Genomic DNA, 24,671 nt, shown 5'->3' with positions numbered 1-24,671 from the left:
CACGATGGACACAGCGCACCCCTGTCCTGGTCTCACAATGGATGCAGAGCGCACCCCTGTCCTGGTCTCACGATGGACTCACAGCGCACCCCTGTTCTGGTCTCACGATGGACACAGCGCACCCCTGTCCTGGTCTCACAATGGATGCAGAGCGCACCCCTGTCCTGGTCTCACGATGGACTCACAGCGCACCCCTGTCCTGGTCTCACGATGGACTCACAGCGCACCCCTGTCCTGGTCTCACGATGGACTCACAGCGCACCCCTGTCCTGGTCTCACGATGGACTCACAGCGCACCCCTGTCCTGGTCTCACGATGGACTCACAGCGCACCCCTGTCCTGGTCTCACGATTAACTCACAGCGCACCCCTGTCCTGGTCTCACGATTAACTCACAGCGCACCCGTCTGTCCTGGTCTCACGATGGACACAGCGCACCCCTGTCCTGGTCTCACAATGGATGCAGAGCACACCCCTGTCCTGGTCTCACGATGGACTCACAGCGCACCCCTGTCCTGGTCTCACGATGGACTCACAGTGCACCCCTGTCCTGGTCTCACGATGGACTCACAGCGCACCCCTGTCCTGGTCTCACGATTAACTCACAGCGCACCCCTGTCCTGGTCTCACGATTAACTCACAGCGCACCCGTCTGTCCTGGTCTCGCAATGGATGCACAGCGCACCTGTCTGTCCTGGTCTCACAATGGACTCACAGCGCACCCCTGTCCTGGTCTCACGATGGATGCACAGCGCACCTGTCTGTCCTGGTCTCACAATGGACTCACAGCGCACCCCTGTCCTGGTCTCACGATGGATGCACAGCGCACCCCTGTCTGTCCTGGTCTCACGATGGACTCACAGCGCACCTGTCTGTCCTGGTCTCACAATGGATGCACAGCGCACCTGTCTGTCCTGGTCTCACAATGGATGCACAGTGCACCCCTGTCCTGGTCTCACGATGGATGCACAGCGCACCCCTGTCTGTCCTGGTCTCACGATGGACTCACAGCGCACCTGTCTGTCCTGGTCTCACAATGGATGCACAGTGCACCCCTGTCCTGGTCTCACGATGGATGCACAGCGCACCCCTGTCTGTCCTGGTCTCACGATGGACTCACAGCGCACCTGTCTGTCCTGGTCTCACAATGGATGCACAGTGCACCCCTGTCCTGGTCTCGCGATGGACGCATAGCGCACCTGTTTGTCCTGGTCTCACAATGGATGCACAGCGCACCTGTCTGTCCTGGTCTCACAATGGATGCACAGTGCACCCCTGTCCTGGTCTCACAATGGATGCACAGCGCACCTGTCTGTCTTGGTCTCGCGATGGATGCACAGTGCACCCCTGTCCTGGTCTCGCGATGGATGCACAGTGCACCCCTGTCCTGGTCTCACGATGGACTCACAGCGCACCCCTGTCCTGGTCTCACGATGGACGCATAGTGCACCTGTCTGTCTTGGTCTCGCGATGGATGCATAGCGCACCTGTCTGTCCTGGTCTCGCGATGGATGCACAGCGCACCCCTGTCCTGGTCTCACGATGGACTCACAGCGCACCTGTCTGTCCTGGTCTCGCGATGGATGCATAGCGCACCCGTCTGTCCTGGTCTCGCGATGGACACACAGTGCACCCGTCTGTCCTGGTCTAGTGATGGACACATAGCGCACCTGTCTGTCCAGGTCTTGTGATTGATGCACAGCGCACCTGTCTGACCTGGTCTCGCGATGGATGCACAGTGCACCCGTCTGTCCAGGTCTCGCGATGGATGCACAGTGCACCCGTCTGTCCAGGTCTCGCGATGGATGCACAGCGCACCCGTCTGTCCAGGTCTCGCGATGGACGCACAGCGCACCCGTCTGTCCAGGTCTCGCGATGGATGCACAGTGCACCCGTCTGTCCAGGTCTCGCGATGGATGCACAGCGCACCCGTCTGTCCAGGTCTCGCGATGGATGCACAGTGCACCCGTCTGTCCAGGTCTCGCGATGGATGCACAGTGCTCCCGTCTGTCCAGGTCTCGCGATGGATGCACAGTGCACCCGTCTGTCCAGGTCTCGCGATGGATGCACAGTGCACCCGTCTGTCCAGGTCTCGCGATGGATGCACAGTGCACCCGTCTGTCCAGGTCTCGCGATGGATGCACAGTGCTCCCGTCTGTCCAGGTCTCGTGATGGATGCACAGTGCACCCGTCTGTCCAGGTCTCGCGATGGATGCACAGTGCTCCCGTCTGTCCAGGTCTCGTGATGGATGCACAGTGCACCCGTCTGTCCTGGTCTGGCGATGGACGCACAGCGCACCCGTCTATCCACCACATGCCCAGGACCAAGTTTTTTCCCTGGAACAAATCAATTAAGCTTCCTTAGAACCATAACAAGCAGAGATCTATGAAAATTGTTGGCGACTTGTATTACGTTTTATTACACATAGATAAAGCTTTATTTTCAGGCGCTGGATACCCCTTTGACTGCGCCTCTACACAATCACGGAGATTAATAAGTCACATATTTGCCTTTGCAGCTTCAGCTAAAATCTGATCATACAACTAATTAATTCACCCGCATTCAGGCAGGAGCATCGTTTCGCCGACCTCCCTGGGGGCCATTGAGAAGTGGAACCAAGAGCCACCGAGGCTTGGAGCTGGTGAGATTGATCTCGCATTCAATAGCTTCATTTACCTCGCCACCTAATTGCCATTACATTCAAATTAAAAGCAATATGCTCGCTGTAATTAGCTACCTGGCTTATTCCCCGAGCTGGGTCTCCATGATTTTCACAGTCGATGGTATATCATGTGAAGATTTTTTTTTTTTTTAAACTTTTCCAAACTTTTCTCATTGCATTTCTTACCTAGGGACCCGCGCTTCACGCCGACGCCTCGTCCTAACCTTCTCTCCAAAACAGTCAATATAATCACTTATCCCAGCAGACAGCGTGCGGCTCATTACGCCGGCCACATCTTCCAATCGCTCTGCTTACTGGCAGGTACGTCTCCAAAATGTAATTAATCTTTCTGTCCTCTACGTAAGTTCCCATAGCGTTCCTATCTATCAGGAAGTACGTGGAGAACAGGCACTTAAAATGCCAACACCAATTAAGACGGAGAAGCTTAGCGGCTTGATTAACATATTCTGTGATAAGTTTGTGACTGGCGGATGATACATACGTCGCGCGGTTGCATCGGGGGCCTAGTTGGGTACATGTCAAACTGGCTGGGATCTAGAATGTGGCTTTGGAAATTTATTTAGATTCCGATCAACAGATTGTGCAGCGACCGTTCAGGAGCCACTTACCGTGCCGTCAAGGTGAATCGCAGACCTTAAAGGAGACCTCCAGTCCACAAGGACAAATTGTGGATTTGTGTTTTCCTAAGGCTGGATTCACACATCCGTGTTTTACGTGCTGCAAGAACCGGCAACAGGTATCCTGACCCAACCTTCATAGGCGTATGTGAGGGTGTCGAATTCAGATCAGTAGGGATTCGAAAACCTTGCCTACTACCCTAGACCACCAGGGTAGAGGATATTTACCCATTACCAAAGACCTAGGAAATGGAACTAATCCCCTCCGTTACCATAGGTCAGAAAGAATACGGGCAATAACCTCTCATCTACCTCAGATCACTAGGGAGTGAAAAATTTGCATACCCACGACCCTAGACCACCAGGGTAGAGGAAATGTATCCATCCTTCGCCCTAAATCACCAAGGAAAGCTAAATAATCTTTTACCCAGACCTGTTACACACCTGGCCCTGATCCGGGCTTTGCTCCCCTCATCACAGTCCTCTGAACTCTGTTGTGCTCTATGTCGGGCTTTGCAGATGGCCCGGCTCCATCCCACGTGATCATCTGCATCAGTCTATATAAGGCCCACCAAGAAATGCATCTGTGTCTTGGTATTAAGACTTTCTAGGTGCTCATGAGTTTTTTTTCTGCTTCCTGTTTCTAGTCTTCCAGGACCTTGGTTACATATCTGCCTGCAGCTTCCAGAACATCTCCTGCCTGCAGCTTCCATGACCTCTGCTACCTGTTCCCGGTCTTTCAGGACCTCTGCTACTTGTTCCTGGTCTTCTGCCCGCTTGAAGATTTCAGAACCTCTGCTACTTGTCTGCGGTCTCCAGGACCTCTGCTACCTGTTCCCAGTCTCCTGTCTGCCTGAAGCTTCCAGGACCTCTGCTACCTGTTCCCGGTCTTTCAGGACCTCTGCTACCTGTTCCCGGTCTTTCAGGACCTCTGCTACCTGTTCCCAGTCTCCTGTCCGCCTGAAGCTTCCAGGACCTCTGCTACCTGTTCCCGGTCTTTCAGGACCTCTGCTACTTGTTCCCAGTCTCCTGTCCGCCTGCAGCTTCCAGGACCTTTGCTACCTGTCTGCGGTCTCCAGGACCTCTACTACCTGTTCCCAGTCTCCTGTCCGCCTGCAGCTTCCAGGACCTCTGCTACTTGTCTGCGGTCTCCAGGACCTCTGCTACCCGTTCCCAGTCTCCTGTCTGCCTGCAGCTTCCAGCACCTCTGCTACCAGTCTGCTGTTTCCAGGACCTCTGCTACCTGTTTTGCGATTCCTGCCTGTCTTCAGCCTCCGGAACCTCCACTAACTGTTTCCCGCGAGCCTCGTCTGGCTGCAGCACTGACGCTCATGGCCCATGTGCCACCCGGACCTTGAGTTTTGGGGATCCACCTCAACTAGCAGCCTGACAAGCTGCAATACCAGGCTCTGCTGTAGCCCAGAGTGGCAGTGTTGCTGGAAGAAAGCAGTAATTTTTTTTAGCTAATTTCCACATACATGTGATCCTTTGTAGCTTCTGCTTCGTGTGATTCGCTCTTGTGTTTAGTAATAACCGTATATTTTATGTACGGTATTTTATAATAAACTCAGTAAAAAGCTGAGACTGGGGAATTATTCTGCTTCAATGATCGCCCTGGGTATTGTAAAAAGCTTGTGCTTATTATCTAATTTTGCTCTGCAATTATTTTTCTCCATAAAAACGCTGCTTCATTAGCGACCACACAGGCACAGGGCAGCGGCAGTTCTCCGCTGTGATATGGCGTGCCGCCCTCCTACAGGTAAGACCGTGGGTTCAGGTGTAGACTACATTTTCCTCCTCTTCTGATAGGCCTAACAATCAGGGGGGTTAATACTGACTATGGTAGTTGGGGGTACACTCATGGACGCATAGATATGGCCCCTCATCTGTAGGTTAATCCTTTGCCTTTGAAAACATGGTACAAATTCACCTTAAAGGGGCTGTCTATTTCTTGAGATCTGACCTGCAGTACCCAAAAATGGACACTACTCATATTACACAGCTGTGGTGTCCGGCTCCATATACTGTGTACTGGTAACAACTGATCTGTTAAGGGGTAACTTTCAGACCTATCCTACCTATCATATTTATCTTATCTGAACAACCCCTTTAAAAAAATAATGTTTAATCCACCTTACCAAACTCTTTCAATCTTTGATCACTCACCCCTGTGTTTAGCTTAAAACAGAGATATGTGGTATCTCCCCTATAACCAGTATGACCTTCCCTTCTTTTCTACTGTTCCTCGGGGGCGGGGCAAGATCTTTGAAAAGTTCCTTAATTGGGTTATTCTAGAATGTAAATGTTTTTATCCAAACTCCTGTACATCCTAAACTTGTTTTTTCCTACAATTTCTTTGAACAGACCCCTCTGTTTCGGTACTTGGCCTGTTTCGCATCACATGTAAGAAACTATATTTCCTAGATATTTCCTCCAGGCTTCTGGATTCTCCCTGTGCTACAGAGATATGAATAGTGCTGTGCAGAGATTATGATTGTCCTACAGAAAATGGAATTACTGGAGGACACAGGTGAAAACAACCACATAGAATGGGGTATTTTGGGGGCTTTATTACAGAAAATCCTTTTGTTTAAAAATTGGAGTCAAAGTGTCCACAAGTCTCCCAGTGTGGCCACAGAACCAGGGTCTCCTGCAAATCTATGTGCTCAACATAACATGTCCCAGCTTTACAGCACCCACAGGAACGAGGACCAACATGGGTGCCATGTAAGGTTTATACTATGCCTGCGCCAACAGGGAGACAAGAGAGATGGACTGCAGGAAGAAAGCAGATTCCACCGTCCTCGCAGACCCTGTCAGGAGGGTATATCTGCAAGTCAACTGTAGAGGACTGAGAAACGTAGCCTAAAACAGAGAAGTCCCTAAAATCTGTCCTGCTCCTGATTATCACTGAGCAGGACTAATACTGAGGAAGACTAATACTGAGCAGGACTGAGCAGGATTAATACTAAACAGGACTGAGCAAGACTAATACTGAGCAGGACTGAGCAGGACTAATACTGAGCAGGACTAACACTAAGCAGGACTTACTAAGCAGGACTGAGCAGGACTAATACGGAGTAGGACTAATACTGAGTAGGACTAATACTAAGCAGGACTAATACTGAGCAGGACTAATACTGAGCAGGACTAATACTGAGCAGAACTAATACTAAGCAGGACTGAGCAGGACTAATACTGAGCAGGAGTAATACTGAGGATGACTAATATTGAGGCTAAAAAAAGAGTAGTCCCTAAAATATGCCCTGCTCCTAATACTGAGAAGGACTAATACTTAGCAGAACTAATACTGAGCAGGACTGAGCAGGACTAATACTGAGAAGGACTAACACTAAGCAGGACTGAGCAGGGCTAATAATGAGCATGACTAATACTGATCAGGTATAATACTGAGGATGACTAATACTGAGGCTAAAAAAGAGTAGTCCCTAAAACATGCCATGCTCCTTATACTGAGCAGAACTAATACTGTGCTGGACTGAGCAGGACTAATACTGAGAAGGACTAACACTAAGCAGGACTGTGCAGGAGTAATACTGAGTAGGACTAATACTAATCAGGACTGAGCAGGGCTAATACTGAGAGCATTTGCTCATAAATGTTTTACACCGAGCTCCGTGTCTTTGTGATGTTGCCTGCAGCTAATAATAGTCCGCTAAGCACTGGAAGAAGATGCGCTTCACAACGTCTTGGACAGGAGAACAGATGGCACGTCAGAAGCAGCTGATATTTGTGCGCCAACATATCTGTTTGGCAGATATTTCTAGACTAAATTAAATCTTTAGTCAATATGATAGAGATACATGTTCCCCATTCGAGGTACGCTGGGATTAGATAACAGGGCCTGGCTTTTTGGTTCTTGATATAGCACCACTCTTGTCCATGAGCTGCAATTCCACACACAGCCTGTGAGCAAGAGCGGCGCTGTTCCTTAAAAAAAAAAAGTTTCTTCCTTGGGTTGGGTAACGTCTTGATGAATTGACTATTGGTTCAGGATTGAATATGGCTCCAATTTTGCACGGATTTTGGAAGTAATAATATAATTCAGGACTTTGCATAAAGATACAGTGTAGCAGCAGTGATGATTGGTGCCTGGTCCTTGTTAGGGATGGCGGTAGTATTACTTTTCCAGGATGATGAGGTTGGAATCCGCGCTTCTCTACCTCTATGACTCATGATATAACAATGGGGAGGCGATGAGAAGAGCCGCTATCTCGCTGTTACTACGCCTCGATGGCGCGTTACTCGGGATGCATTTGATGTGTGAAGCGGTTAACCCTCCAGTGGCCGGGTGCAGAGCCACATTTGGAATACTAATACTGATAAAAAAAAAGGTAAATGACGATCGCTGGTGATAAATGCAAGAAAAACCTATGAAAGCTGCAAAGCCGTGCTGCATCCACAATGTGTGCACGAAAGGGGAGTCAATAGGTCCATGCAGCACCTCAAATAATAATAAAAAGGTTTCCTTATTATTAATGGGGACTTCTCCTTAAGGCAGCAGACCCCTTTCTACATACCTGATTAGGACATATGGATGCCATATAGAAGCCCCATTTATTAGCCTTGGTGGAGAGACACTCTGGGGGACTCAGCGTCTTTAGGCATTACATATCTGGCCATTGATTTGAAAGGCTTGATTGTAGTACCGCACTTCTCCAGTAGTGGCCACTTCAAGCAAATGGCAAAGCTGATCTCTGAAGCCGCACCTGCAGCGATCAGAAGATTGAGGGGGCTGGCTTCAATTTTAAGAGGGGGTTCTGTTCATGAGATAACCACTCTGACACAGTCACAGTCGTAATCTTATGTGATGTCCCCTCCGAATAATAGGTCGTGTAGGTTAAGTAGACGCTAAACGTGGTAATATACATATGATATACGGACGTCATTGAGTTGTGTTCCCTCCTTTTAAGTGCCAAAAAAAGAGATCCTCCTTTTCTCTGGCGCACATGGAATAGATGGGAAATTCATTAGAATGGGAACATGCAATTCTACTTTTAACCTGCAGTGGTCACTGTGACTTCTAGTAAGAGACACAGGATCGGCGGCGATCGGCTGATCATCTCATTGACTTGTGATGGAATAAAGCTTTAATGTAAAATGGTAGAACCAGGACCAAAAATGTAACCTACTGACCTGACACCCGCTGATAAAGAACACGTGTTCCAGGCTATTCTGAAAAGCCAGCTCCCACGGGTGACCATCCAGTATTCATCCCCATAAGACGGAGCATGTCGTATGTAGGATCTTCTGCTTTATTTATAGTCGGAGTGACCTCATTTTTCCAGTGGAGAGATTCCCCGTTACGACGCTTCCTGCAAATGCGGTGTTTACACTCGATCCTAATACAATCAGGGGATTTGGTAAAAAAAAACCTCCGCACTTAGGTGTATTTAGGAACGATTATCTCAGCGACGGTGGACAAAAGATAAGCTTTCCACATTTTGATTGCTGCCTTAGCCTTGTGTGTATATACCCCAGCAATGTCCGGAGACTGATGTCAGAAGGAACCAAAATGTTTATATATTAGGCTGACGTCGTGCATTTATGATGTATGTTCTCTGAAAAGCTACTATATATACGCACCTTTAGGCGACCCTCGGATAGTGGGGGAATCCTGATCTATTAGCCCAATCTGCATCTAGCATAGTATTATTCTCAGGGGACTGATGGCACCAGCACTCAATGAAACCAGTAGATCCTTACCGGTCCTAATGGGAGGGGGAAAAAAAGCATTTGAATTGGGATTTCACCACTGATGGTGTCTGACTAGGTGCAGGACCCATCTCTGGGGGGCAGTAGCAAAACTATAGGGGGTCCAGGGGTAGAATTGACTCCTGGGCTTGGTGCAAGCGCATGATTTGAACTAATGCAAAAAAAGAAAAAAAAAACCCACATCATCCTATGCTGTAAAGATGTGCATTACTCCAATGCTACATTAAAAATGCATGCGCTTCTATATACGCTCCAAATTAGTCAATAAGGGAATCCAAGCAATTATTCATGCTGTATAGATTATGAGTTTCCATTGTACGTGACTCTGATGCCACCTTGTAAAAAAGCAGCTCTGTACATCATAGCGGGCAATGTTTGGATGCCTATTCTGATCTCTAGATGGGGGGTATATAGCACTAACTTTTGGAACCAGGTGTCCATTAGAAAAAAAAACAAACAATAACCGGAATTATTAATGTCCATATGGATTTTCAAGAGAAATAAGTCACTTATGATTCAGTCTTCACTGCACTTCTGGAATTCTATTCATGTATCAGGAAGAATACCAGAGTGATACCGGCCGGAGAAAACTGGGGTTTCCCTTTGAAAACCAAGGTCTTTTTCTTTTCTTTTTTTTCCTCTCTGCATTGCTAGGCAACCCTATGAGTTAAGGCTTTTTACAAAACGTAGCTCCCTTTTTTTTTAAGAAAAAAAAAACAAACATTATGGAATGAAATAGCAACTTGTCATCTTTGGTAATTAATGCTAAGACAGGAAAGCTGTAAATCAATTTACATGTGAAATATGAAATAGTCAGATGTCATTGCTGGGTTCGCTCTGTCATTTGTCACTCTGTAGCCACTGAGTCAGTCCTGTACTCTCTGAAGGTAATACCTTGCATTTACATTAGAGTGCACCTTTCATTTTCTTTCCCACTGACTCTATATGACTAATGACTGATTCCAGACACAAGAAGGGGCTTTTACTAGAACTCTGCACCTTGTCTCTATACCAAACCTCCTATAATGAAAACCATCAATCAGCCGCAATCCACGCTGCCATTCAACTTCCAGCCAAAATGACTCTTTGCAGACTCCAACTTCGGAGTGGTGGTATACGACCGGATAGATGCATGCACTTACAATCGATAAATAGTATTAGCGCTTGTAAAACTGGCCAAAAAAAAAGGATTATGTCACCATTTAGCTGCCAGGGGGGGTTGCATTTTTCTTAAGCCATCCCCAGTCCTATGCCTCCCCTGTAGGCACATCATTCAATGCTGCAGAAGAAAGGAACAGGAAAGTAAATGATCCTATGAGAAGAAACCACCATATTGTGACTTCCTGCATCCAACATAGAAGTAAAACCTCATCAACCGTTGACTACTTTGTCATCAAATCCCCAATGGGTTCACTTTTCTGATCCGTAAAAACCAACATGATTGCACATAAAATAAACCAATCTGATAAGAACTTTGAACTTGTTGGCTATCGTAAGTAAATAAAAGTTGACCATGAAATATTAGAGAAGTCCTGATACCTGCAGGTGCATATGGAGAAGAATTAACCAGCTCAGGAGCAGCAATCATAGGACCGTAGGCAAGAGAATTGTGGATTTAAGGAAATCCTTGACGGAATCTTATTGCATTGTTTACAAATAATAAATACAAGTAAATAAAGAGCTGGAAGCCATTTCCACCAAAGCCCTGGCCATCAATTCGAGGGTAATTGTAGCCATTGCAGAGTATAGATAGTGAACCCCTTCTTCCCATTGACAGCCATAGTGGATGTGGCTCCCCCCTTACCTGCAAACAGCTGCATCCAGGCGCAGATCTTGTACACAGTGGCTGTGTTGCAGAAGAAGAAGAGGGCAAAGCAGGTGATGCAGCCCAGGATCAGCACCATGGACAGCAGCACAAAAAACGCAGCTGCCTTGAAAGCTCCTGAAGGAATGGTGCTGAAATCTGTGAAGGATCCCCTGCAGGTGAACTCTCTGTTACCTGCTCCATTGCCTACACAATAGTGGAAAAGCCCAAAGTAGCCAGGCTTGGGTGTATTGACACTGTCCCCTATCCAGTAGGGTTGTATGAAGACCACCACATTGATGATGGCAAAGCAGATGGTAAAAATGGCCCATAGGACGCCTATGGCTCTGGAGTTCCTCATGTAATTGTCATGGTAGAGCTTGGAGGCTTCTTGGGAAGGGAGCATCTTGGCAGGAGATCTCTGGACACAACAACCCTAGGACAAGTGGCTATGCAGATTGCCCATGCGACCTTAGCCTTGGCATGCAGTTTGCTGGAGATGGAGATGATCCCCAGGTGGAGGAGCAGGATTCCAGCACTAGACTCCTGGAGAGGATGGAGAGAGAGGTACCCAGCTATTCAGACATAGCAGAGTCCCTGGGAGCAACATAAATGACAGATGCCCTGGGTAGCAGAGCTGGAGAGAAGCAGAGTAATGCTTAGTGATGCCGCAGACCCTTGCCATCTGTGGGGGGAGGTGGGAGAGAAAATAGCAGTGTCAATGCAACAGCAGAGACTTGGCTGACTTCATCCCTCCCTGCAGCTGCTGGGACTCCATCTTTGCTGTGCTTTCCTTCTGCTGCCTACTGCGCGCTCCCGAGCCTGTGCGCGCCCCCGCTATAATGCAGATTTGGGCAGAAGGGAAAAAAAGAAAAGAAAAAAGGGGGGACTATTTGCCAGGCAGCCCTGAGCTTTAAAAGCTCTGATCTCATCTGTTTTCTGATCAAATCATTGGCACAATAAGAATGCAACCAAAGCAGATAGCATTGCATTCACACAGAGCATAATAACAAGCCCTGGAGCCTTCCTCCATCCATCACCCCCCCCATATTCAGTGCAATAATAATAATCCTCCTGGCAGGAAGAGGCAGGTAGTATTAGATCACAGCAAGGAGTCTCCTATAATAATTACATCTCCTGCCAGACACAGGGTGGCCAGACTGACTGTGACCAAGGCATTGGCTGCTCAGCTGTGCTGCTCAGACAGCCCTCTCTCACTGTGCAGTGCCAGACTGGTGATGTGATGTGGCATATGCCCACTAGGGGCCAGGAAAGACCACTGATCCTGTTCATCTTCATTAGACATAAATACATAGAATTTCACTCCGGTGTCTGACAATTATTCCATCTGGATTCATCTTCCTAATGATGTGGACTGGCATAATATTTGGATATCTCATTATATAAAGGCACCAGGAATGAGAAGGCTAGAAAAAGCCTTGGATGGCATCAAATACATTGCAACTGCATCATTTATGCAAATATAAGTAAGGACAACCACCATCCCCCCAAAAAAGGCTTAGGATTCCAAACATTTGCATCAAATCTTCATCTACTTAGTGTGGTTCTTCCAGGTTATCTTCTAAGCGGTGTGGTCAAAGTTGCATTCTTGGGTTCCCCACTGAAAAGCTGCCTTCCCTAAATTCATCGGTTGGAGCTATAATTCAGGTCTGGTGACTGGGGGAAGGGCAAGGACAACTCATCAACTCCCCTAACCCCCTACCTGATCTATCTATGACAATAAATGACATCGCACTTTCCACTGTACCAGAAGTCCGTTTCCTCGGAGTGACCCTCGACTATATCCTGTCCTTCAAAACACATATCCAAACTCTCACCACCTCCTGTAGCCTCCAACTGAATAATATCTCCAGAATCTGTCTTTTCTCCAACCCTGAATCTACCAAAATGTTAGTACATGCCCACACCATCTCCCACCTCGACTACTGCAATATCCTCTTCTATGACCTCCCTACTAACACTCTCGCACCCCTCCAGTCCGTCCTTAACTCTGCTGCACAACTAATCCACCTTTCTTCCCATTACTACTCCACTTCTCCAATCTGCAAATTCCTTCATAGACTTCCAATTACCAATTCAAACTACTAACATTGACCTACAAAGCCATCCATAATCTGTCTCCTCAGTATATTTCCAAACTATTCTCCCGCTACCTTCAAACATGTAATCTCCGGTCCTTCCAAGACCTCCTTCTCTCCCCCACACTTATACATTCCTCATCCAATTGCCTCCAAGACTTCTCCCAAATTCTCTGGAATTCTGTCCCCAACCCATCCGATTATCCACCACATTCGGTTCTTTCAGATGGAACCTGAAAACCCATCTCTTCAAGAAAGCTACAGCCTGCAATGACCCTGCTGCCACCTCACCACCATTTGAGCTGTCACCTCACCACCACCAGAGCTGCCACCTCACCACCACCACCAGAATTGCTACCTCACCGCCACCAGAGCTGCCACCTCACCAACATTGGAGCTTCCACCTCACAACCATCACCAGAGCTGCCACTTCACCACCATCGAAGCTGCCACCTCACAACCACCACCAGAGCTGCCACCTCACCACCACCACCAGAGATGGCACCTCATCATCAGCAGAGCTGCCACTTCACCACCATTGAAGCTGCCACCTCACCACCATTGGACCTGTCACCTCATCACCATCAAGGCTGCCACCTTACCACCATTGGAGCTGCCACCTCACCACCACCAGAGCTGCCACCTCTCAAACACCACCAGAGCTGCCACCTCACCACCAGGGCTGCCACCTCCCCACCACCACAAGCTGCCACCTCACCAACAGAGCTGCCACCTCGCCACCAGCAGAGTTGCCACCTCACCACCATTGAAGCTGCCACCTCACCACCTTTGGATCTGCCACCTCACCACCATCAGAGCTGCCACCTCAACACCATCGGAGCTGCCATCTCACCACCATCAGAGCTGCCACCACACCACCATCAGAGCTGCCATCTCACCACAATCGGAGCTGCGGCAACCCCCTACCCTACTGTCTTCTTCCCATTACCCTGTAGACTGTAAGGCCACAAAGGCAGAGCACTCTCCTTTCTGTACCAGTCTGTTATTGAGTTAATGGTGTTCTAAAAAATAATAACAGCTCTGGAAATCACAGATATCTGACAGAAAAGTTGTCAGTTGCATTTGTTCCCCTCCTCTTCCTTCTTCCTGGTGTAATATCTGTGCAATTTCCTGAAAGCGTCCATTCCTGTCCATTTCTGTTACATATCGAGGTTGCATTAGTCAATTAAACCCATTGATTAATTTTCTGTTGGTAGTAGACAATGATCAGTATTACATAAAGGACTATAAAGCTTACAGTCAATTATAAACGGGCTCCTATTATTTCATCTCTCATACGCTGTTTATACTTTTACAAGCAATATTGATTGGAAATGTTCTAATATTTTGTGTATACAGCTCCTATGCAGACCGGTATGGCCCTATGGTACAGGGGCGGACATATCATTGGTGCCAAGCTCAGGTCAGGAGAGGTGCCGGCCAGGGCAAGTTTTACGATCCGATTCTCGGACGAAAAATTCACCAGTGTGTCTCTGCCCAAAGAATAAATGTAGCAGCAGTCAGGTACTCCATCCCTCGTTCTGACGATCGGTGGCGGTCCCAGCTGTCAGACCACAATTGATCAAAAAGTTATAACCTATCCAATAGTGGAACTTCCAACAGAATACCCCTGTTGCTCCATTCATTGATACTGACCCCATTAATCCCATAGAGTTTGGACGGAGGAGTTACAGCATGCTCAGCCACTGCTTCGTTAAGCTCTCCATCTCTGCGGTTGCTCTCTGCACTCCGTCCCCTGATCAGTAGATGTCCCAGCATTGTGATCCTTTGTGATCAGAGATTTATCACAAGTGAAAAATATCAATTTATTGGCGTGATTATCATATGATCCGATTTCACATTTTTTATTAGATCAGGCAAAACAGAGTAATTTTCCGATTGGAATAGTTTTATAAAAATGCTCCTTTGTGTAGATATCACTATTGAATACTAGCTCTGGCGCCCCCTGCTGTTCTTTTCATTCTCTCTCAGAACGACCACCAAGGTGGTCACACATGCTCAGTAGCGCTGTCTCTCGTGATCTACAGGCGGTGGAGTATTTCCTACTATTGTGCATGCAGCCAATAAGAATCTGAGCTAGAAGCGGATTTTTCTGACTAATTACTCAATATTTGTCCATTTCAGGTGCAGGTCATCATTCTAATTTTTTGTATTTTTTTTTTATTTAGCTTGTACTATTTCCTATGCATTAAATATACAAAGGATTTTCCCTCCTTATTTTAGGGCAGGGGACTCCGCGTTGTTAAAGTCATTCTGGGTAAAAGACACAAAGCCATCACAAAAAAAACGAAGCCGTACAGTGCTGGGACTGCAGGGGAACAGAACTGGACAGCGGCCAAATCCATCAGTTCTCCTCTGTTCTGCTTTCCAGAAGCCGCAGTCACCGTGTCAGCAACTTTGTTGCACAATTTTTAGTAATGCGATTACATTCTCGGCTGGCTCTGACTACCTCTGTTAAATTAGTTGTTACATTGATATCTTTATTTAACGAAAACCAGTGGAGGGAATACAGACCATCACACCGCTGCCAATCCCATTGTCTACACCGGCCAGGGAAAGCGGAAATCGGGAGCAAATTAGCTCCTGAATGGTCACTATTTTGCAACCAATGGTGTCCTTGGATTATGGGGGCCCAAAGCATGGATCAAAATGGGCCCTCATTATGGCGCCGCGCTTTGCAAGCCTTGAGAAGTAGGGACTTGGGTTTGTTTCCTCCTTTCCATGACATTTGGGCCAATCCACCCAATACTTGCTAAAATATAGTCCTCCTGCACATTCTCTCGTCATCTAATATACTTCTACTTGGAAATTTGACCTTGATCCACGCTTTAAAGGAATTGTCCACTTTGGACAGTCCCTCTCAGTTCCAGATAAGTTGATCTCAGCTGGAATATGAGGGAGATCCTGGCAATAAGTGTTAAAAATAGCAAGTTATCCCTTATGCAAAGAATAGGATAGGGGAAAATTTGCAGATCACTGGGAGTCCGACTTGGCTTGGCTTTCTCCATCAGTCCCATAGACAATGAATGGAGCAGAGCTCGAGCATGCACTCCTCCACTCAATCCTGTTTTAGGATTGGGGTTCAGCAAATTATCCCCTAACTTATGGATAGTGAATAACTTGTTATTTTGGGAATAACCCTTAGGCTATGTGCCCACGTAGCGATTCTGAAGCAGAATAAACCTGAGCAGAATCGCACACCCTGCTCCTGGGAAAACGCATGCGTTTTTTGACGCGCTTTTGTAAGCGTTTGTCAAGCGGTTTTGCCCATATAATTGATGGTATGCGGAATCGTATGCGATTCCGCAAAATTAATGAACATGCTGCGTTTTTAATCGCTAAGCGATTCCGCAGCGGATAAAAACGCACCATTGGCACAACATGTGCGTTTTTCATTAAAAATCAATTGTATGCTTTCCTTAAGCGTTTCTGCAGCAGAATCGCTTGTCTAAAAGCGCCGCAGAAACGCTTAAAAAACGCTACGTGGGCACACAGCCTTACATTTCTAACTTAATGCCCTTAGAGGGTAAAACAAGCAAAACACTTATAATGTCCCTTTATAAATCCATGGGCTTGTTCATCAATTCATAGACATGATGCCCTTTGCAACCTGTAAGGGGAACTGCCTTCTATTAAATCCTACTACACAGAAGGCTAGAATTGGAGACATGTGGAAGGCAGGCATGGATATCAGGCAACATGAGAGGACCGTGACGTTGCATCTAATGGTTGTCAACGGTGTCCCACTGTAACCAACATTCACCGCAAAAATTACAGACCAACTGGATTTTCAGTCTTAGACTTGCTGCTAATCTATACATGAGGTCGTGTAGTCCTAGCCTTAAGTGCCCCTCCAGGTTAGTGTTACAAGGTTGACGCTGATCCTCCAAATTGGGCATGGAATATTATATGAGCCGTTCTGCGGACGGGGGGCAGGAGATCAAGCAAAAAAAAAAATAATAATAGGAATCAACCCATTAGAGCGTTATATATATGAAATATCTCCAGGAGATGGCGAGGAGAGACTACAAAGGTAAGAGACAGATGTGGGATATGAGTCAGAGATGAGTCAGGTCGGCCAGAATATAATATAATATCTCCATCCCGTAATCATAGATTCTGTTCTCCAAGTAGCAAGAATAGGTAAGAATATAAGAATATGTCGGAAGATCGTTATCATCGAATGGAATCCCCCTTTTCAGCATGGCTGGAGCATATATATCAGGGATTGTTTTTTGCATGGCGAGCTGAAAGCTTATTCTACTGCTAGAAATAAATCGAAAGGAGAAGACAAAGGTACTGTAGGTTTTTGGCATTTGCTGATAACTGAAAAGTCACATCAGTGAGAGAAGAAAGTGATGCACCAAATCTCTTAATGTAGTATAATGCTCTGCTCATAGTCCTCCATATAGCTTAATAGTCTTTCATATAGCATAATGCACTTCCCATAGTCCTTCATATAGTATGTTACCCATAGTCCTCCATATAGTATAATGCACTCCCAATAGTCCTCCATATAGTATAATGCACTCCCCATAGTCCTCCATATAGTATAATGCACTCCCCATAGTCCTCCATATAGTATAATGCACTCCCCATAGTCCTCCATATAGTATAATGAACTCCCCATAGTCCTCCATATAGTATAATGCACTCCCCATAGTCCTCCATATAGTATAATGCACTCCCCATAGTCCTCCATATAGTATAATGCACTCCTGATAGTCCTCCATATAGTATAATGCACCCCATAGTCCTCCATATATTATAATGAACTCCCCATAGTCCTCCATATATTATAATGAACTCCCCATAGTCCTCCATATATTATAATGAACTCCCCATAGTCCTCCATATAGTATAATGCACTCCCCATAGTCCTCCATATATTATAATGAACTCCCCATAGTCCTCCATATATTATAATGAACTCCCCATAGTCCTCCATATAGTATAATGCACTCCCCATAGTCCTCCATATATTATAATGAACTCCCCATAGTCCTCCATATAGTATAATGCACTCCTCTTAGTCCTCCATATATTATAATGAACTCCCCATAGTCCTCCATATAGTATAATGAACTCCCCATAGTCCTCCATATATTATAATGAACTCCCCATAGTCCTCCATATATTATAATGAACTCCCCATAGTCCTCCATATAGTATAATGCACTCCCCATAGTCCTCCATATATTATAATGAACTCCCCATAGTCCTCCATATATTATAATGAACTCCCCATAGTCCTCCATATAGTATAATGCACTCCCCATAGTCCTCCATATATTATAATGAACTCTCCATAGTCCTCCATATAGTATAATGCACTCCTCTTAGTCCTCCATATATTATAATGAACTCCCCATAGTCCTCCATATAGTATAATGCCCTCCCCATAGTCCTCCATATATTATAATGAACTCCCCATAGTCCTCCATATAGTATAATGCACTCCTCTTAGTCCTCCATATATTATAATGAACTCCCCATAGTCCTCCATATAGTATATTGCACCCCATGATCCTCCACACAAAATCCCTTACCGTATATCTCACACCTTTTATTTAGTGAATGCCTCTAATCAAAGGCATTCACCCTTTATCATACCCTCAAATAAATCCCGATCCCAGACCAGACCGCTGACTCAATGCAGACCCTCCAATAAATACAGACACCTGAAACAAATGCAGACCAGATAAATAAATGTACAGCCATAGTCGATAAATACTTAAAGATCCCACGCCAGACCCCTAACTTAATACGGACAAAAGCCCAGACCCTGTAAAGTAATACAGATCACAGATCAGACTTCTGAAATAAATACTGACCCCAAAGGCCCCCAATTAATACAGACCAAAGACAAGACCCCAGTGTAGGATCACAACTCTTCTGGAAGCTTCAAGGCACAGTCAGTGGTAGCAATTGAACCAAGGCCTAGGGTCCTGGGGACTCAAAGACCCCACTGCCACATAAGAAGCCACAAATGAACAGTCTCTAGAGCATATGGGGTGCGGGAACAGGCGACCACCTTTGAGTCTGAGCTGCCAGGTCTCTGAATGAACGTAAAGATCACGTCCTAGATAAGTGTCTTATTAATCTCCCCAAAAATGACATATCCTAACATGAATGATGTATGACAGCCGAGTTTCACATTTTGCATGATGTTCTGTGATCGTGCAGTAGATTTTCATAGGACTTCAAGTAAACTTACGAACAGACTTTTAGTAGAATCACTTAGAACACAATTTCAGCTCTACTACATCTACATCTACTATGTGCTGTATGGCCACAGTGAGAGCCCTCTGCTGGCGGGATCCTGCACTGCTGACTTCAGGATACACCCTGATATGTGAGAAATCCAGATGAGCTGTCTAGTAATGCTGCCGAGTCTAAGGCGTAGCAACAGTGATAAAAAATATCACCGTCAGCAGGACACGGCGTGTATCTAACCCGCGACCTGGCTGGGATACCCGCCGACATCTGTAGTGAAAGCATAAAACATTGTACATACCCTAGAATAGTATTGATAACATTTTCACCTCGCCATGAAAGAAAGTCCAGGCGGCTCCGACGATGGAAAAATAAAAAATGGCGACACAAACTTCTTTTTTTACAAATTTTTTAACATAATTTAAACCATTAAAATGCATATATATATCTAATATATAAAGCTCAATGTGTGTATATATGTGTGTGTGTGTGTGTATGTGTGTGTCTGGGAAATTTTAACCCCACGCGTTCCAATTGTCCAGTTGTCATGGCGGCACTGATGTCATCATAGGTTGCAAGCCCCGCCGCTCATTATGATGTCATAATGGTTGACTATGGGATGGAGGATGTGTGATGGGTATATGGGCACTGGACTATGGGATGGAGGATATGTATGATGGGTATATGGGCACGGGCCTATGGGATGGAGGATATGTATGACGGGTATAAGGGCATGGGACTATGGGATGGAGGATGTGTGATGGGTATATGGGCACGGGACTATGGGATGGCGGATATGTATGATGGGTATATGGGCATGGGACTATGGGATGGCGGATATGATATGTGTGATGGGTATATGGGCACGGGACTATGGGATGGCGGATATGATATGTGTGATGGGTATGTGGGCACGGGACTATGGGATGGAGGATATGTATGATGGGTATATGGGCATGGGACTATGAGATGAAGGATGTATGATGGGTATATGGGCACTGGACTATGGGATGGAGGATATGTATATGGGAACGGGACTATGGGATGGAGGATGTGTGATGGGTATATGGGCATGGGACTATGGGATGGAGGATATGTATGATGGCTATATGGGCACGGGCCTATGGGATGGAGGATGTGTGATGGGTATATGGGCACGGGACTATGGGATGGAGGATGTGTGATGGGTATATGGACACTGGACTATGGGATGGAGGATATGTATGACGGGTATATGGGCATGGGACTATGGGATGGAGGATGTGTGATGGGTATATGGGCATGGGACTATGGTATGGAGGATATGTATGATGGGTATATGGGCATGAGACTATGAGATGGAGGATATGTATGATGGGTATATGGGCATGGGACTATGGGATGGAGGATGTGTGATAGGTATATGGGCATGGGACTATGGGATGGAGGATATGTATGACGGGTATAAGGGCATGGGACTATGGGATGGAGGATATGTATGACGGGTATAAGGGCATGGGACTATGGGATGGAGGATGTGTGATGGGTATATGGGCACTCGACTATGGGATGGCGGATATGTGTGATGGGTATATGGGCACGGGACTATGGGATGGAGGATATGTGTGATGGGTATATGGGCACGGGACTATGGGATGGAGGATATGTATGATGGGTATATGGGCATGGGACTATGAGATGAAGGATGTATGATGGGTATATGGGCACTGGACTATGGGATGGAGGATATGTATATGGGAACGGGACTATGGGATGGAGGATGTGTGATGGGTATATGGGCATGGGACTATGGGATGGAGGATATGTATGATGGCTATATGGGCACAGGCCTATGGGATGGAGGATGTGTGATGGGTATATGGGCACGGGACTATGGGATGGAGGATGTGTGATGGGTATATGGACACTGGACTATGGGATGGAGGATATGTATGACGGGTATATGGGCATGGGACTATGGGATGGAGGATGTGTGATGGGTATATGGGCATGGGACTATGGTATGGAGGATATGTATGATGGGTATATGGGCATGAGACTATGAGATGGAGGATATGTATGATGGGTATATGGGCATGGGACTATGGGATGGAGGATGTGTGATAGGTATATGGGCATGGGACTATGGGATGGAGGATATGTATGACGGGTATAAGGGCATGGGACTATGGGATGGAGGATATGTATGACGGGTATAAGGGCACGGGACTATGGGATGGAGGATGTGTGATGGGTATATGGGCACTCGACTATGGGATGGCGGATATGTGTGATGGGTATATGGGCACGGGACTATGGGATGGAGGATATGTGTGATGGGTATATGGGCACGGGACTATGGGATGGAGGATGTGTATGATGGGTATATGGGCATGGGACTATGAGATGAAGGATGTATGATGGGTATATGGGCACTGGACTATGGGATGGAGGATATGTATATGGGAACGGGACTATGGGATGGAGGATATGTGATGGGTATATGGGCATGGGACTATGGGATGGAGGATATGTATGATGGCTATATGGGCACGGGCCTATGGGATGGAGGATGTGTGATGGGTATATGGGCATGGGACAATGGGATGGAGGATATGTATAATGGCTATATGGGCATGGGACTATGGGATGGAGGATGTGTGATGGGTATATGGGCACTGGACTATGGGATGGAGGATATGTATATGGGAATGGGACTATGGGATGGAGGATGTGTGATGGGTATATGGGCATGGGACTATGGGATGGAGGATATGTATGATGGGTATATGGGCATGGGACTATGAGATGAAGGATGTATGATGGGTATATGGGCACTGGACTATGGGATGGAGGATATGTATATGGGAACGGGACTATGGGATGGAGGATGTGTGATGGGTATATGGGCATGGGACTATGGGATGGAGGATATGTATGATGGCTATATGGGCACGGGCTTATGGGATGGAGGATGTGTGATGGATATATGGGCACGGGACTATGGGATGGAAGATGTGTGATGGGTATATGGACACTGGACTATGGGATGGAGGATATGTATGACGGGTATATGGGCATGGGACTATGGGATGGAGGATGTGTGATGGGTATATGGGCACTCGACTATGGGATGGAGGATATGTATGATGGGTATATGGGCATGAGACTATGAGATGGAGGATATGTATGATGGGTATATGGGCATGGGACTATGGGATGGAGGATGTGTGATAGGTATATGGGCATGGGACTATGGGATGGAGGATATGTATGACGGGTATAAGGGCATGGGACTATGGGATGGAGGATATGTATGACGGGTATAAGGGCATGGGACTATGGGATGGAGGTTGTGTGATAGGTATATGGGCATTCGACTATGGGATGGCGGATATGTGTGATGGGTATATGGGCATGGGACTATGGGATGGAGGATATGTGTGATGGGTATATGGGCACGGGACTATGGGATGGAGGATATGTATGATGGGTATATGGGCATGGGACTATGAGATGAAGGATGTATGATGGGTATATGGGCACTGGACTATGGGATGGAGGATATGTATATGGGAACGGGACTATGGGATGGAGGATATGTGATGGGTATATGGGCATGGGACTATGGGATGGAGGATATGTATGATGGCTATATGGGCACGGGCCTATGGGATGGAGGATGTGTGATGGGTATATGGGCATGGGACTATGGGATGGAGGATATGTATGATGGCTATATGGGCATGGGACTATGGGATGGAGGATGTGTGATGGGTATATGGGCATGGGACTATGGGATGGAGGATATGTATGATGGGTATATGGCACGGGACTATGAGATGGAGGATGTGTGATGGGTATATGGGCACAGGCCTATGGGATCGTGGATATGTATGATGGGTATATGGGCACGGGACTATGGGATGGAGGATGTGTATGATGGGTATATGGGCACGGGACTATGGGATGGAGGATGTGTGATGGGTATATGGGCACGGGCCTATGGGATCGTGGATATGTATGATGGGTATATGGGCACCGGACTATGGGATGGAGGATGTGTATGATGGGTATATGGGCATGGGACTATGGGATGGAGGATGTGTGATGGGTATATGGGCACGGGACTATGGGATGGAGGATAATTATAATTTGCTATAACTAACCACAGTTAGTTACTATGCCCGGGCAGCGCCGGGCTCTTCAGCTAGTATATATATAATAAAAACTATAGTTTGGTGTCGTAATGGTACTGACCTGGAGAATTGTGTTACCGGGTCATTTTTCCAGTAAAATTAATGCCGCAAAAACTAAACTAAAAAAAAAAAATGACACAATTTTTCTCTATTTGTCACCATTTCTCAACAATTGGAATATGTTTTTCCCCTATTTTCAGCGCATTATATGGCAAAGTGAATAATGTCATTGAAAGTTACATCTCATCCTGCAAAAAAAAACCGTCATGTGACTATTTTGATGGAAAAATAAAGAAAAAAAAGTGATGGCTCTTCGAAGGAGGGAGGAAAAAAAAAAAAGAAAGCATAAAAAAATTAAATTCTCCAGAAAATATGGGGTTATATGAGATAGAAGTGATAACTTTATCTCAGATGAACACTTTTAACACCTCCTTTTCCCCTTAATAAAGATGTCACAATGTCTAGAAGAGAAACGATCTTTGTTTCCCATAGCAACCAATCACAGTGCGGTTTTCATTTCAAATTATGCTCTTGAAAAATGAGAGCTGAGCTCTGATTGGTTGCCATGGGCGACGTGGCCTGCTTTTCTTTAAGACAGTTTTCTAAATCTGCCCATTGGGGCAATTTATTAATACAGTAATAAGAACTGTAATATCGCGGTCGTGACTTAACAATGGATCCTTAGAGGAACAGAAATCGCAAGTGATTATGAAATATTGACAGTTCAGGCCTAGCCTTCACGGAACTTCAATGGTGGTCACCCAGTCGGAAAGGCGAGAAGTTGCTAGGCAACACATACATTAGACCTGAAGGGGACCCGCGTGCTGACTGGTGGTTTTATGGATTTTTAACGGAATTTTTTTTTTTATTAATGTGCGTCAAAGGAAAATTGTAAGAATTCTCTCACGAGAGTAATTAATCACCCAAATTGTTTTCTTTCTTGCAAATGAGTATTTCATGGCCGAAATTACCTGAAATCTCTTGGGAAGAGCGATAACTCTCATAACCCAATTAGACATGATAGACCCAATTAATCACCAGAATCTAATGCAGAACCATTAGAGGCAACATTCAGAAGGAAACCGCCATAACGTCCCAACTACCACGTGATGGAACTATGGGATATGGACATGTAGGGGGCATCATGGCTGAAAGGAGGGGGCTGGCCATTTCTAGTACTTGGTTGAAAACCCTTTGTTGGCAATGACTGCCTGAAGTCTTGAACATCAGCAGACGCAGTGTTTCCTCCTTTTTGATGCTCTGCCAGGCCTTCACTGCGGTGGTTTTCAGTTGCTGTTTGTTTGTGGGCCTTTCTGT

The 24,671-nt window shown here is 46.3% G+C and overlaps 1 protein-coding gene across 1 annotated transcript in view; it reads right to left on the bottom strand.

Annotated features, from left to right (window-relative positions):
* Positions 1–11,662, bottom strand: part of LHFPL4 (LHFPL tetraspan subfamily member 4) — a 114,118-nt gene extending 102,456 nt beyond the window's left edge. Inside the window, exon 1 of the mRNA XM_073569676.1 lies at positions 10,841–11,662. Coding sequence (XP_073425777.1) covers positions 10,841–11,246 — 406 coding nt within the window. The 5' untranslated portion in view covers positions 11,247–11,662. The remainder of the gene's footprint in view (positions 1–10,840) is intronic.
* Between the last annotated feature and the right edge of the window lie 13,009 nt (positions 11,663–24,671).

Source organism: Dendrobates tinctorius, unplaced genomic scaffold, assembly GCF_039654945.1.
Source record: "Dendrobates tinctorius isolate UK_male_01 unplaced genomic scaffold, ASM3965494v1 ptg000027l, whole genome shotgun sequence".
NCBI lineage: Eukaryota > Metazoa > Chordata > Amphibia > Anura > Dendrobatidae > Dendrobates > Dendrobates tinctorius.
The sequence above is the reverse complement of the archived record's forward strand: the minus strand, read 5'-3'. Positions and strand labels throughout refer to the sequence as shown.